General features: G+C 35.1%; 1 protein-coding gene across 8 annotated transcripts in view; it reads left to right on the top strand.

The window, feature by feature from the left end:
• The window catches only part of KCNH7 (potassium voltage-gated channel subfamily H member 7), a 224,487-nt gene that overhangs the window by 160,313 nt on the left and 49,159 nt on the right, over positions 1-15,015 (top strand). For 7 of the 8 annotated variants that reach the window (XM_083840771.1, XM_083840770.1, XM_083840768.1 and 4 more), the window contains one exon: positions 12,444-12,869. In XM_083840771.1, the coding sequence (XP_083696897.1) occupies positions 12,444-12,869 (426 nt within the window). The remainder of the gene's footprint in view (positions 1-12,443; positions 12,870-15,015) is intronic. The other variant, XM_083840772.1, reaches the window with a different exon arrangement.

Here is a 15,015-nt window from a genome sequence, read left to right as displayed (position 1 = left end):
CAATGTCCCCCAAGGCCAGCCTCAGCTGTTGATATAAAAAGAACTGTTATACGATCATGACTTCAAACCGACCTTCAGGTTTTCAGGCTAAAAGTCATCTATGACAAAGATGGGCAACATAAGACCTAAAAATAAACCAAATTATTGAGCTATATATTTTCGGTAGTCTGATTCAGCTGACACACTGGACCGTTTACAACATCATGCAATAACTTGCACACAAACAATATTTCAAAGCTATTCATTTTGGAACACAAGCTGACATAAAGCAGAAATTTCTGAATTAAGGGGAAACAGTTTTGATATGTCTTCCAATTACGCAGTTAGACATACATATAATGATGAAATTGGGGGTTAAGCAGAGCCAACATTCCCTACTTACTGTATGGAAAGTGTAAATTATTTGATTCTGCTGAAAGGAGAATCTTTTTTATTCAATTATTTTCTATTCTTGTTCTCAATGATCAATTGACATAACATACAAGAATTATTCCCTTTGTTTGCAATCATACTTAGCAACCTCATACAATAAAATTTTATTGTTGTTATATAATTAGGCTTCATAATTACTGTAGATGTTGTTATAGAAATGGAATAGATGTGTGTAATTTAGAAGGTGTGACACATCTGTGTGTGAAAAAAAAAAAAAAAGCAGAGACGATCATTGTGATGGCAAAACCAATGAAAATACCGCAGTCTCAGTGTAGTCAGTTATACCTGTGCAAAGATGTCATTTGGAGAACAGGCTCCTTTGCACTGGAGCAAGTAGCTATACAAAGTGCATGGAAACAGAAAATAAAGCCCATTGTTTTTATCGATTTCAGAAGAACATAGCATTTTCATTGGAACTGCTTGTTGTTGCATGCAGTAATAAAACGGTATATGTAATTACAGATTCACAGGAATTGTGAATGATAACATATTCCTTGAAGGTGATTGTTTCCAGTAGAGCCTCATGTCTTTGTGATAGCGGAGTAGGCTAAGGCATCTCAGTTGCTGGAGTGTTTTGAGAAGATTTCACAACATATGGTGGAAATGGAGCAGTTGGAAAGACCAGCTGCTTTGAAGCATGTAACCTGGAATCATCCCTAATTTGTCCATGTCCTTCCCCCACGATCTACTCTTCTGAGAAAGGGATTGCCCAATTTTGCTGAGTTGGGAAAAAGAATCCAGTATCTTCCATGAATTAACAATTCCAAGTGATCAGTATTTTGTAGGAGCAATTTGCTATTATTGTCTTGAACCAAATACTTAAAGATCTGTTCATTGATGCTAACATGGAATGGATCATATGATATATATATTTTTTAAACTGAATACTTTTCAAAAGCAACATTCGTCTTCTGATGCTAGTATATGGGGGAAATAGACTTTCAGGCTGCATTGTAGTTCATTCTGAAAAGATGAGTGTGTAAGAACTAATGCCCTATGAAGCAAATAAAACTGATCAAAACCAACTTGTAGGCAGCAATTTCGCAAACCTCTTTTCTCTAGACTAGAGCTCTAAACCCCCAAACTGGTGAATTTCATGGTGGATTGACCTTGGAAGTTTCTAAACTTTGTAAGTTGCTCAGTGAAAACCAACCATTTTGGCACCCACCAGAACTAAAAGAAGTCAAGCCCTGGCTTAGCCTCTGTCAAGCCCCATTAAGGTCCAGAGAACTGTCAGAGTCCTCTGACCAGCTTAGCGTGCACTGCCTAAAATAATACCTTTCATGCACGCAGTTAGAGATGCCTTAAAACAGCCATGAAAGGAGTCACAGTATGTCTTTTATTTAACGTTAGAACCATACAAAAATGTAGTGTGGAAGAGACCTCTAGAGGCCATCTAACCCAACCTCCTACTCAAAACAGCAGTTAACTTCAGTTAGATCACAGTCAGGTGGTTACCGTGTTAATTCAGGAAACAGTTTCTCTGTTTAGGTCAGCATAAACATGTATTTTCCCAGAGAAATCACCCAGCAATAGACAGCAATAGCAACTGATGTGCAGAAGCAGGGAGGGAAGAAGGCAGAAACTGTGGAACTCAGACTCAGGACTCCCTTCCTCCCTCCCTGCATGCCCTAACCCTCAAACAGGCTTGGTTCTGAACTCTCTTCTGATGCTGGACACCTCACAGGTAAGCACAATAGTAAAAATGCTGGTTCTAGCTACAAAATGCCATAATGTGGGCAGACAACATTTAGCAATTGCCTGAAATTGCATATTCACCCCTGTTAGGAATCATTTTCATCAGACAAGGAATGCAGCTGTGTTCAGCTAACAATTTAATACCATTTCTTGCAAGTAACATAATTCCCTTGTAGTGTAATACTAGCTTATACACAAGCTGAAAAACTGGTAGGTAATTTGAAAGATAACATTCTCAAGGAAATAGTTAAGTTCCCACACATCACTGATTAAAGAAATTGATGAATAAGCTAAAAGTGAGAGCAGAATATTCCATCAATTTGCAGATAGTAAGGTGATAATATAACTGTTGATAATTATAAGGCAGTTTTCTTCTGCTACTGATTAGAAACCAGGTGGTTTAAACATGCATATAAAGGAGAAGCAGTAGCAATTTTTTTGGTTTTGGAGGGGTATTTTTTTGGGTTTGGGTTTGTTTAGTTTTTTTTTTTGGCTTGAGCAGTGGCGTGGGTTGAAGCATGGGTATTGGTTGGTGTTGATGTGTTGAAATCTGAGCAAAATATTTTCTATTCAGGGTTTGTTAGGGTTTGGGACTTTTACATTGGATTAGAAGAAGCAAGAAAAAACAAAGACCATGAAGCCCAGTCAGAACAACATGTTTTTTAATGGATTCAGAATGCCCTCAAAATTGATAAGCCAAATGACAAGGTCATGCTTCTCATCTATTATCTGTCATGTGTTAGAATTTGGATAATACTTTCAGCGTGTAACTCGTGACAGAACCAATAGGGAAGTGGGTACTATTTTTTAATATCTTAGAAACTGGCATGAGCAGGTATGTTCAGAATACTACTACTAATGAGTGTGAAACATTTATTAAATGGGAAGTAAAGATGTTCATTTCACAGCTTTTTTCTAATCTAGGTATCCATCTTCTTTGAATATGTTCCACTTTATAAATTAATTCTATTAATTATGAAGAAATCTACTCTCTTTTGAAACAAAAGAGCTGGCATGGCATGTTCTCACATTTGTACCACTCTGTTCTGTTCAGAGAAGTTTAGTTTTACTGGTTTGTAGGTAAGAACAATGGAAGATTATAACCGAAGGAAAGCAAGACCTTTTGCTGCAGCTTAGACTCTAATGATTTTAGTTGCTGGGTTTGGAAGTGAGCAAGAAATCTGTGCCTGGGGCTCATGGTCATCCTGTAGAACACATTAGAGGCCAGCTAATTTATTTTGACAAATTTTTTTAGGATAACATGCTGACTGCAGCTTCCTTCCAGGTTTTCAAACAAAGCTTGAAAAATAAGTTTTGTATGGGACAATTTTTTCTGGATATATTATGCTATTTTCTCTCCCTTTTGCACCAACAATACCAAGTAAGCTAAGGAAACTGAAAAAAACAAATGACCCATTCTGCAGTTTAAGCAGTGTGATAAATTTGTCAATACATCTAGAAAACAAAGAATATTGGGAACAGGAGAGTTTATAGACAGGCTTCTATCCTAAGCATGTTTTCTCCAGATTTAAGCTTTTGATACCTGCAACCATACATGTGATCACATACTGTAAAAAGATTCCCATATGTCCTTGGTTAAATCCATAGAGTCGTATGCTCTCCCAAACATGAGCTTCATCTAGCATTCCAGAGGTCAGGTAGAGCTTCTGGAGTTACTTTTGGCTCACTGGTGCCATGCTAACAAAACATTTCTGTTCAAGTAGCAGAGTAGCTAATGAAGCATCATAAGACACCTACCATGTCTTGCCATGTTTCCCCCCAACCAAACTATGTTTTTATATTGGAAAAGCAGAAAAATGTCTTATCTTAGATCCAGCTATGGACTGTTTCTTTGTTTTTATAAGACAAGTTTCTCTTATCAGCTCTCCATGGCCTTTTTCCTCTCACAACTCTGCCGTTTTCTCTGCATAAGCAGTATGAATTGGATGGATTGCTGTAGAAAAAAGGACAGTGATTTTATAGGTTGGTTTTGATAATGAGATGTGATTTGTATAATCACATTGTATGTAATCCATTCTATTTACCCCTGCCAAATGCCTTTTTAGTTGGGATGTTAGTGATTAAATTTGGTAGAAGGTTAGGTAATACACTAAACATTCCCAGGTGTCATAAAAATAGCAACCTGGGCAGAATGCTAAGACAATGTCTCTGAACTTAAAGTGAACGAGGCTGGAGTATGCTCATCAGTCAATACTGTAATCATAGAACCGAAGTATGGCTTGTAGCTGCTTCATCTTTACCCTGTGTACTTCAGATATTCTCTTGCCACCTTTATGCTCTTTTTTAACTGCATCAAAGTGTTTGGAAGCTGGGGAAAGTATCTGAAGGTACATTTTTCAGAAATACTTTAAGGAAGATGAGATAACATCAAAAAGCACAAAATCTACTTTTTTTCATTGTTATGTCATGAGCTAATGATAGAAATATCTTTTAGGTGACTAAAAATCACAGCAATAATTTAAGCCCTTATTAGAAATATGACCCTTGATGTTTTGTTGTTCAGACATATAAATGCTTGTTAACAGCTTACTGGTTATGTTGCCAGAAGAGCAATGAAGAGATCACAAACTCTTCAGCATTTTGAAGGGTAGTGTTTTCTGTCTTCTGGAATAACACCTCTTAGTAAATTCAGAAAAAGCTTTACGCTACTTTTAATACATGTTCTAGCATTAACATTTGCTAAAAATCAGTTGCTAATTTCTTCTTTGATAATCTGCAAATCACTAAGTTAAGATTTAAAGCTCAGTAAAGCACACTCAATAAATCTATATGCTTCCAAGTGTTGCTCTGATGATGCATTACTGACTAACATGAAAGTAATTGCATCCTGAGTCACAGGAGGAGACTCCTGAAGTTTAAGATTTATAAGCTATTTCATAATTTTCTTCATGGGAAATAATGGATGGAAAATGAGCTATAAAAATACTCCCTCTCTTTTAATATCTATCTTTATGAGAAAATAAATGATAGGTTAGAGGTAGTGAGTTTTCCAAATTATTACATGTATTCAAGTTTAGTGAAGCAATTTTGTTTGACAGTAACATCCACAGATACATTAATTCCATCAAACCTGCACAATTTACTGAACAAACATGAAAAGAATCCTGTTCTACTGTTTTAATGTCATGGTACACATAACTTTTCTTGACGATTTGTTGATTCTGTGTTGCTGCATATTTAACTATCTTTAGCTGAATACAATTATCTAATTATTTGATTGTGTCATGAAAAGAGTAATTTGAACAGTGAAAGCAACAGTGTTACACTTGTAGGTGCTCAAGACCTGTCTAAATCAATGTCAATTCCTGTTCTTTATTGATTTTCCAACATCAAATGAGCAATTTTTCTGACAATTAAAATCAGAATTCAGTTAGAATTTTTCTTTTTCTTAAATTTTAACACCAAACAGCATTAACTTTTAACTTCACCGAAATTGCTTGGACATTTATTATAAAAATTGCTTAACACCACATCAGATAGATTCCATGTACCAATAAAAACTTACCCATCTTTTTCTTCTTTAATACTATCTCATTGCCTCCCAAAATGCAGCTCCACCAGAATATTAAATTACTGAATATCCAGAGTTTCTGTATTTCAGTTAGGTTGAGAATGACACAAAGTCTGTCTTTCACTAACTCAAAAAGGCTTTATTTAGTGGCATTTATAAACTGACTTCTGGAACAGAGATGATTCAAATATGCTCAGATAAGCTTCAAGTTTTGCAGGTTTATCCAGTAATAACAAAAACGTGGTTTCAATGCCTACCTAAAATTATATTTGATGAATATGTGGACATAGTCTACAAAGAAAAAACAAATCTATTGTGCTATTTCTGATCCTGCATACAAAAATGTATTGAGTACATTAGAAAGGTTTATTTCCTCTGGTACCTGAAGTCCCAAATGGGAAGCATATAGAGAACATATTTTCACACAACAGCAGATTTTCCTTAACAAAAGCTTAATTTTCAAAATATGAAAGCCATTAAAACACTATGTGATAATATCTCACAGGTATACTTCAAACTCTCTGATATAGAAAGGTAAATATCAACACTATATCCAAAGTATCATGCTACAAGTCTTTAAAAAATATTAAAAGCATTTAAAACAGACAAGTTCCTTGAAACCAGGAAGACAATTATTAACATTCCCATGATCAATATTTCTCGATTTAGAAGACATTCTTTAATAGGTATCCTTCGAAAAACATATAAAAATGTCTTTTAATGCAGATGTGTGAAAGGAGAATATAATGCAGGATTACATTCTAAAGCTCTAAATCAAAAGCACTTCAACTTTCTGTCAGTACCAGAATAAACTTAGTTGTTCATGTCAGCATCAAGGAAAACTGTCATTAAGACAACTGAAATGTGAAAGACCATAACAGTCTTGTGGAGAATTAGATAATGCCTGCCATAAGTGAGCAACTGTTGATTTAATTTAATGCTTGCGTAGTGTTTATTTTTAGGTCTTTTTAGATTTAGAGCTTTTTAGATTCAGACCTCTTTAGGAGGTCCAGTCTGTAGGGGTCTCATGATAATATTATGAATAGAGAAGAAAGGGGAAAAGATGTCCTTGCCAGTTATAGCTTAGTAGCTTCAGTAGAGCTAATACACAGGAGAAATGAGAGCCAGAAGAGGTTACATTAAGAGAAGAGAGTTCCACAAATCTAATAAAATATCCAATGCAAAATCATACCCTTTTTTAAAGCTGAAATAATACTGCTTCCTTTTTTGAACTGCACTTACCATTCACGTTTAAGGTCTATGGTCATGATAAAACAGGTTAATTATTATAGGAATATTGCTCTAGCTTCTGTATCTTCTTCATGTTTTTTTCTTATTCCTTTAGCTTCCACAGTTTTCTGGGAATTGAGTTCATGTATAATGAGGTCACGTAAACCTGAGTTCAAAGCTACCTGTTAAAAGGAAGAGATTGTACCCAAGATCTGAGGGTTTGGGGGTGGTGGCAGTGTTCATTCTGCACCATGAGCTGGATCAGAGAATAAATATGAATAGTAACTTCACTCTACTTGAATTTAGGAGATGCTACTTGATTTCCTAGTCACCAGCACTAAACTTGTTTATAGTTGAAAACTGCTGAAAATATTATTTAATCCAAATAGCTTTTGGATTAGCCCTCAAGTAATGTAGGGCTTTGTTTATAATCTGAGCTTTATTAAATGTTTTTGAAATTCTGTTAAAGTGAGAAATGTAAGAGCTAACTTTTTTAGTACAAGCTTTAATTTGTGACAAAAGCAATAGTGACATAACAGTATGTAGTATTGAAGAAATCTACATAATATACAGTTCATATGAGACACACTTTGTCATGAGACATAGGAAAGTGTCTTTCCGAAAAGCTAGTATATTAAGCTTTGCACTCTTTAAATTTCCACATTTACCTTTTGAATAGAAGCATTCTATATGCATTACAAATGCTGTTTTTTGTTTGTTTCTTTGTTTTTGTTTTATCCCCTGTATATGCCCTGTTTCTCCCTCATATTTTGCTACCTGGAAACATTGCTCTCTCTGTTCAAATTTCCTAAATGTGTATTAGTTCCATCTATGATGAAAGGTCTTACCTGGACTGCAAACGTGCTTTGCATTGTTTGTGGAAGTGTACTGTAATCATGTATCTGCTGTCTGTTTGGAAATACACAGCACAAATATTGTGTGACTTCTTAGCAAAAATGCTAAAGGTCCAATGCTTTCTGAATAACTTGAACATAGCATCTTGTCCGTGCAATCACAGTATGTCCACAAAGGGCGTTCAGTGCTCCTCGAAAGCATCAGGCATGCTTTCTGGTTTCCATGTTCATGGGCTTTATAGAAATCTACGGTTACTCGGAAAGTCATGGTCCAGCATATAACCACCTCACACTACAATTCCTCACAGGCAGCACTAAACAATAGCTGGGAAACCCTATTGCAAGTCTGTGCAGTAGTTTGGCAGAAGTATTTCTTTGACAGTTCATGGTGGTATTCATAACAGATGGCTCATCATTTATTTTTTCTGTTATGATTTATTAAATCTGTATTATGCTTCTTTGTGTTTCTAGTTCTTTGGTTTTTACTGTCTACATTTGCATTCTTTAATAAATTTAGATTGAAAAGCCTCAGAACACAGTTCTCTTATGAATACACATGTGCTACATAGTGATATGGGCCTCTCAGAGTCCCTTGAAACTGTGCAGTTTGCATAACAGATAACAAAAATAAAGTGTTTTCACACAGAAAATAAAAAAAAGTGCCGCCATTAAGTTGTAACTTTAAAAAAAGAAAAAAAAAAGAGGACAAATATTTGTGAAATTAATCTTAAAAATAAAAGGAATCAACAAAATTTAGCAGAATAAGAATGATGATAACTCTGCTTCTACATAGCATCTTCTAGAAATGCTTCACACTGATTTTCCTTTGCAAGGTGTTTACAGTTTAGTAGGTAAATATCATTCTCTCCATTTGACTGAAGTCAGAGAGGTTAAATGTCAGTTTGCCTAAGATCACTTAGAAACTCAGTGGCAGAGACTACAGTATAATTCCCAATCATCCAACATCTTGACTGATGTTTTGCCTATATATTCTCCTTTATAAAGAAAATTGAAGAATCTTAGTATTTCTCTTAGAAGTGTCAAATGCTGTTGCTGCACGTGGTGTTGCAGAACGTATAACAAGAATAAACAAGTTATGCAGTGAAGCTTATGGTCAGTGTGCTATACTGCACATCATCCCAGTTAGACTCCCTGACACTTCACCTAGAAACACGATGCAAAACAGTCTTTTGAACACAGCACAATGTTGTTCCCCAGTACCAGGGAGGTTTTCTTGAGGGGAAGAGTATTAGAACTGTCAAAAAAAGGTGATCACAAGCAGCATGATTGTGTTTAAACTGGATCCGCACTACTTGTGGTGGAATGGATTTTTTTTTTTTAATTGTCACCTGGTAGTAATTCTGGTGCATCCCCTTCTTTTGCTTCTGCTTAACAGAACAGCATCCATTAGTAAATTCCCATTATTCCTAAATATCTTTTCATTCCAATTCCAATGAACCACTGTTATCAAGGAGAAACTAAAAATTACCAAACATTTCAGAATGATAAATCTGTCTAAAACTGTGAATTTATGACAGTTATTTCGACCTCACTCCATAATTTATGGGACCTGAAATATAAATCCCCAGATTGCAGCCCTTCTTTGTAAGTGCCATCTTGAACTTGTTATCTTAAAAAATGAATACATGAACCTAAAAAGAGCAAAAGATGTTCACCAGCCCTATCTGTGTGAAATACCTGAAGCAAGATTCCGGAATCAAAGTCTTTTTGAATGAAGAGTCTTCTAGCTTGCTGCAGCACTGTTTTAACTGTAATAAACAGGAATGCAACGGAAAAGATGTAAAACAGCAGTTAGAAATGCATTCCTGTTTTCACCAGAAAAAAACAAGTGTGCAATGGTATTTCATCAAGGTTGAATACCCCTAATTTTTTAAAAAAGAAATACCATTACTGCTAGTATGACTTTTGCTACTTACAATAGTGTTGTAGTCTTCTCTTTGCCAGGAAGCGTGGCTTTACATCACATGATGTCCCAAGGTTCGGAGACCTTTTGACACTACAGTACTTGGGGCTTGATTTCATGCTGGATGTCCCAGTGCTGCTCATTACTCTTAAAAACATTTCGGTCCCTAAGCCACCTGTATTACAATCCAAACTGTGAAACGAGTTTTACTGTCCAGAAGAGAAAAGTTAATAAAACAACTTTAAGTACACTAAAGTCTTCCATCTAGCCAAGGTAAATACAGGCTAGTTAACACTGGTGTCTGATCCTTGCAAGGATGTCACACAACAGCAAAAAGATAAATTCATCTCATGTCCAATCAGTCTCAAAAATTTCAAAAATTGAAATTACCAACAAGAAAACCAATAATGTGCTCCTTTTTTATGTGTAACTGTGATTTTTTATTTGAGAAACTATATCCCATCTTCTTTCTCATGATCCAGCAAACAGAAATAATTACATAATGAGTGTTTGTATTTAATTCCCATTGCATGAGAGTAAGCAATGTAGAAAAGTAAAGTTCTATATTGCATTATGAATATGAAACTCACAACCAGTCAGTCTCTCCTGTAGTGTGTCTAAGAAACCAGAATGGAAAAGTTGGATCCATTTTTTCCCTGATCACTTTTATACTGCAGTTCCCTTATTTTGCCTGAATATTTTTCTGTTTCACCTACCTCAGTCTAAACCAACTTAAAAATAAATGTAATTTTACTGAAAGTACAAGCCAGGTTTCAGGGGAGTAAGTTCAATTTACATTATATGTTGCTCTGAAATGAAGCACACTGGAATTTTCAAATGACTACAAGAAACATGTGAAGTAAACTTTATTGTTCATTTTGTGTAATCCATTTCCTTCATTATTTGAAAATCCAGCAGGAGAACATGGATATAAATTTCATAAATAGCAGTTGCCTTGCCACATATACCACCCTCAAATACTAGGAAAACATTCTAGTCAACTAACAAGGTGGGGGTCTGAAAATATTAAGACTGTTTAAGAGATTTAGTAATGTCTCTGCTTCAGGTTGCTGTCAGCTAGTGTGTTTAATCCATAAAAAAAATAATAAAAAAAAAAACTGACTTTTTTTAAGTGCAAGACCCAGTTGCAATATAAAAAATAGATTAACAGCCTCTACCATCACCTCAGCATGGCGCTTAATGGCTGCCTGAAGGTACCATATAATCTTCTGGATGGTTTAATTGTTTCTTTTTTCACAAACTAAGAGGATGAGAGTGGTTATTAACCCTGGTGTTCTCACAACATTTTCAGAGTAGAACTTCACTGAATAAAAAGTGCAACTTGGATTACCAAGGATAGGATCTAAGGTTTATACAACACTAGCTGTTAGAAAGCTAAACAGAAAGAAGTGTGTTGACCCTTATAATCTTACAAGATTATGTTCAAGAAGCATGAAATTCCTCAATTTTGTACAAACAGAAATCTCTAATCCTGAACTACTTACTGCTAAAAAATAAAAAATAAAAGCAGAAAACATTGCTGACAAGGTATTTCTCCTTCCAGTCATAATTTCATTTCAGCATAGTTACTCATTTTAGTTACTTTTGAAAGGTCTGATTTTCTAAACAGCATTATTTTTAATTAGCAGGGGAAAAGGAATAAGTAGAAGTAACTGGTGGAAAATTGGCATAAGGTTTCTTGAATATGTCACTTGACCAAATGGGAAGTAACTGAAGGTTGTCACCATCTAATGTTTGTTCATGGGTCTGTGTAAAATTAAGTGATGATCTGAGTCCCATAGGATTTGGAAAGCATTTGCAGCACAGAAGGCAATAATTAGCATCATTGCTGACGGTCTCTATAACTAGGCCAAGCATTAAGCAGAGGCAAAGATGTAATTTAACTTTTTGTTCTTAAAGGTTTTATTCCTTCATGTCAGAGTTAAGTCAGACTGGAGGAGCAGCCAGAGGAAGTTTGTTTTATCTGGTGCCCACTCTATACTTTTTCTTTGCAACAAAACAAACATTTCAACTTACAAAGCCAGCAAATCAAGCAGTGTATACAAACATAATCTCTTCCAAATAAAATTGAAGTTGTACTTAAAAAACACCAACAGATAACAAGTCCACTCTTGTAAAGGAATGATAAAAAGCTTTAGTCATTGGTGTTGAAAGTTGAAGTGAAGCAAAAGGCAGTACTTCTGTGGAACCCCTCTTTGTCACACCATTAGCTATGCTAACTGTAGCCTGAATAAAATTTGTCCATGCTTGAAAGTTTTTCACACCACAAAACTCAAAGTGGAGATAGCTGTCAAGTATACTAACAGGTCTTTCTCCAACTGCTTGATTTCTGGTTGCATAAGCATTTTGTAATGAGTGTAGGCTCTTTTGGAGTGCATTTAAGCTAATGATAGTAGCTTTGCTTTGAGAGAAAAATACTACATCACAGCAAGAAAAGTCTCTCACTGGCCATGAACAGACTGGCAAGGTTATCATGTGGTAGATGAAGGAATTTGATGATGTGTATAATTATGAAGATTTTATGGCACTTAGTGGGTGGTACAGGGAACAAAAATCAATCTACTGTGTAAAATTGTCAATGAATTTATTGAGCCTGGCAGAGGTGATGAATTCCACAGAAGTTCAGTCTACCAAAACACTAAGGAATTTAAGTTTAATCCTTTTTAAGTTTGTTACTGTATTTGCCAAGTTTACTGAAAGTGGGAATAGGTACACTGCCCTGATTGTTGACATGCTATATTTCTTTTTCTAGGTCCTATCCTTAGGGGCTGATGTTCTACCAGAATATAAACTCCAGACACCTCGCATCAACAAGTTCACTATATTGCACTATAGTCCTTTTAAAGCTGTCTGGGACTGGCTCATTTTGCTGCTGGTAATATATACTGCCATCTTCACCCCTTACTCCGCTGCCTTCCTTCTGAATGATAGCGAGGAACGGAAGAGAAGAGAGTGTGGATATTCTTGCAGCCCACTGAATGTTGTAGACTTAATTGTGGATATTATGTTTATCATTGACATTCTAATCAACTTCAGAACAACATATGTAAACCAGAATGAAGAAGTGGTAAGTGACCCAGCAAAAATAGCAATTCACTACTTCAAAGGCTGGTTCCTAATTGACATGGTTGCTGCAATACCTTTTGACCTGCTGATTTTTGGCTCTGGCTCTGAAGAGGTAAGCTTAAATAAATGAGAAATCTTAAATCTTAAGTTTTGACATTAGTACAATGATCTGTGTATCCAAATATATATTTTTTGCGACTCAATAAGCTTTTTAGTAGTTCCATCTTTTAAATTAAAGCTAAAATTAAATCCTCCTTAGTAGAATAATGTAGAATATTGTCTACGTCAAGGAATATTGTCTTGTCAATGCCTTTCATTGGCAGGAGAAAAGTTGAACAATTCCATTTCTGATTTTTTATTATATCAAATTTGATACTACCATTACAAATAATGACATATATAACAAGTATAAAGGATTTTTTTAAATATTTTTATTTCAGAACTTTTGTTCCTTTGACTTGCCGCTGATTTTGTAAAAATTGCCCATAATGCATAAGTATTGTGTTGGCATTAAAGTATTAAAATAAATTATCTCTGTTCAAAATCTTTAGATCAGATGTTTACTCAGTGTAAAACAGTGTAGTTGAAGTGCAAAGTATGCTAGTCATTGCCAGTTAACAAAAAGATTTGGCTGTTGTCAATTTTATCGAGAATATGGACTACCAAAAGAAAGAAAGAAAATATTATTAATCTTGCCAGAGTGACAGCTCACATGACCAATGTCTTCACCCTATCTGTAGAATGGGTTAACAAAGTGCTCAATATATGCATCTCTAAATTGCCCAAAGGTGTATATAAAACATACACTGTATTCTCGATGCCTGACCCAGTTCTGCCTCCTTCCTAAGAATTTTTATTTAATTTCAGAAGGTCTAAATTAATAACATATTTTTTGATGAAAACTGAACTGACAAGTAAAGAATTGTAGTTTTTCTTTTCATGATCCATAGAATAAAGTAGTTTTTTTTTTTTTAAAAAAAAAAAAAGAAAGCAAACCCAGAAAAATATGATTCTCTTTCTTTTCAACGGACAGAAATCCATTTTTTTAAAAATACTGTTTTGCACATATTGACTTACAGGAAACAGAAAGTTTTATTGACCATATGTACCTCTCCTTAACTGAGGAGAGAAAGGTGAAAACACCAAATTAATCAGCATTCTTAGCATGAGCTTTGATTGCATACGTCTGTGTCATAATATAAAGAATATGAAAACATTTTTCCATTTGAAAATGAATTCCTTTGTATAAAAGTCATTTACTGTGCCAGCAATTTTTTTTGTCTGCCCCAAAAGCCTGAAGTGAATTCTGAGTGTACACTAGCTATTCTCACAAATTACACATAAACTTAAGACAGTATTTAAGGGTCAATGCAAAACAACTGGCACATGTCTATACACACCTTGAGAGTCATGTGAGATTTCTCAGTCTTAAAAAAGTTCAGAAGTAGGGTCAGTCATGCTTTTCTTAAATTCATTTTCTCAAAATTTTTTTAATGAAAATGTTTTCCTGTGTCCTGTATTTATAAATAAAGTGATGTAATTCAGAAGTCATGGAAATCAATAAGAACATTCCAATCAATTGTGATATTCCTGTTGATTTGAACATGAGCATGCATACTTAAGGTAAATGAGTAATCTGGAGATGCAAGTAGGTAATACCATGCAGTATTGAATGAAATAAGAAGAAAAAGAGTAAAGGACAGAGGGAATATGTTGATAGTTCTCTTACCAAAAGAAAACTTTTGTATTCAGAAGGTGACTTAAAAGCTCAGAGATTCAAGAGAAACTGTCTGCACACCTTTTGCATTCATTGTCTGGCATACATCTCAGTCTTTCAGGATTTTTTTTTTTCTGCATTTTTGATAGCACAGGCACATGAACAACAAATATACTGACAATGTCATTACTTCTAACTTGGACCATATCATGCCCCTGCAAGAGTGGTCTGCTTCCCTCTCTGATCAGTGAGCACTCATCACTACCAAAAATTCTGTTCAGCTATGGGAAGTGTGGAACGGCATGAATTACAACGGTGATCAATTCCAAAGCTCAGTGAAGGAGTGCTCTTTGGATCATCATCATACCCTAAACATCATCCTACCACCCCTCCCCTGCTACAGAAATCCTCAACAGTAAAGTGCCAGGTGCTCAACTGATGCTAAACGGATAGCTTTAACATAAGATAATATTAAAGATTAGTAGAAGACAGGTGCATTTCTACAGATGAGTAGCTAAATATCAAAACCTGGAAATTATCA

The sequence above is a fragment of the Anser anser genome (genome assembly GCF_964211835.1).
Source record: "Anser anser genome assembly, chromosome: 6".
Lineage (NCBI taxonomy): Eukaryota > Metazoa > Chordata > Aves > Anseriformes > Anatidae > Anser > Anser anser.
Note: the sequence above shows the minus strand (reverse complement) of the source record. Positions and strands in the feature narration are given on the sequence as shown.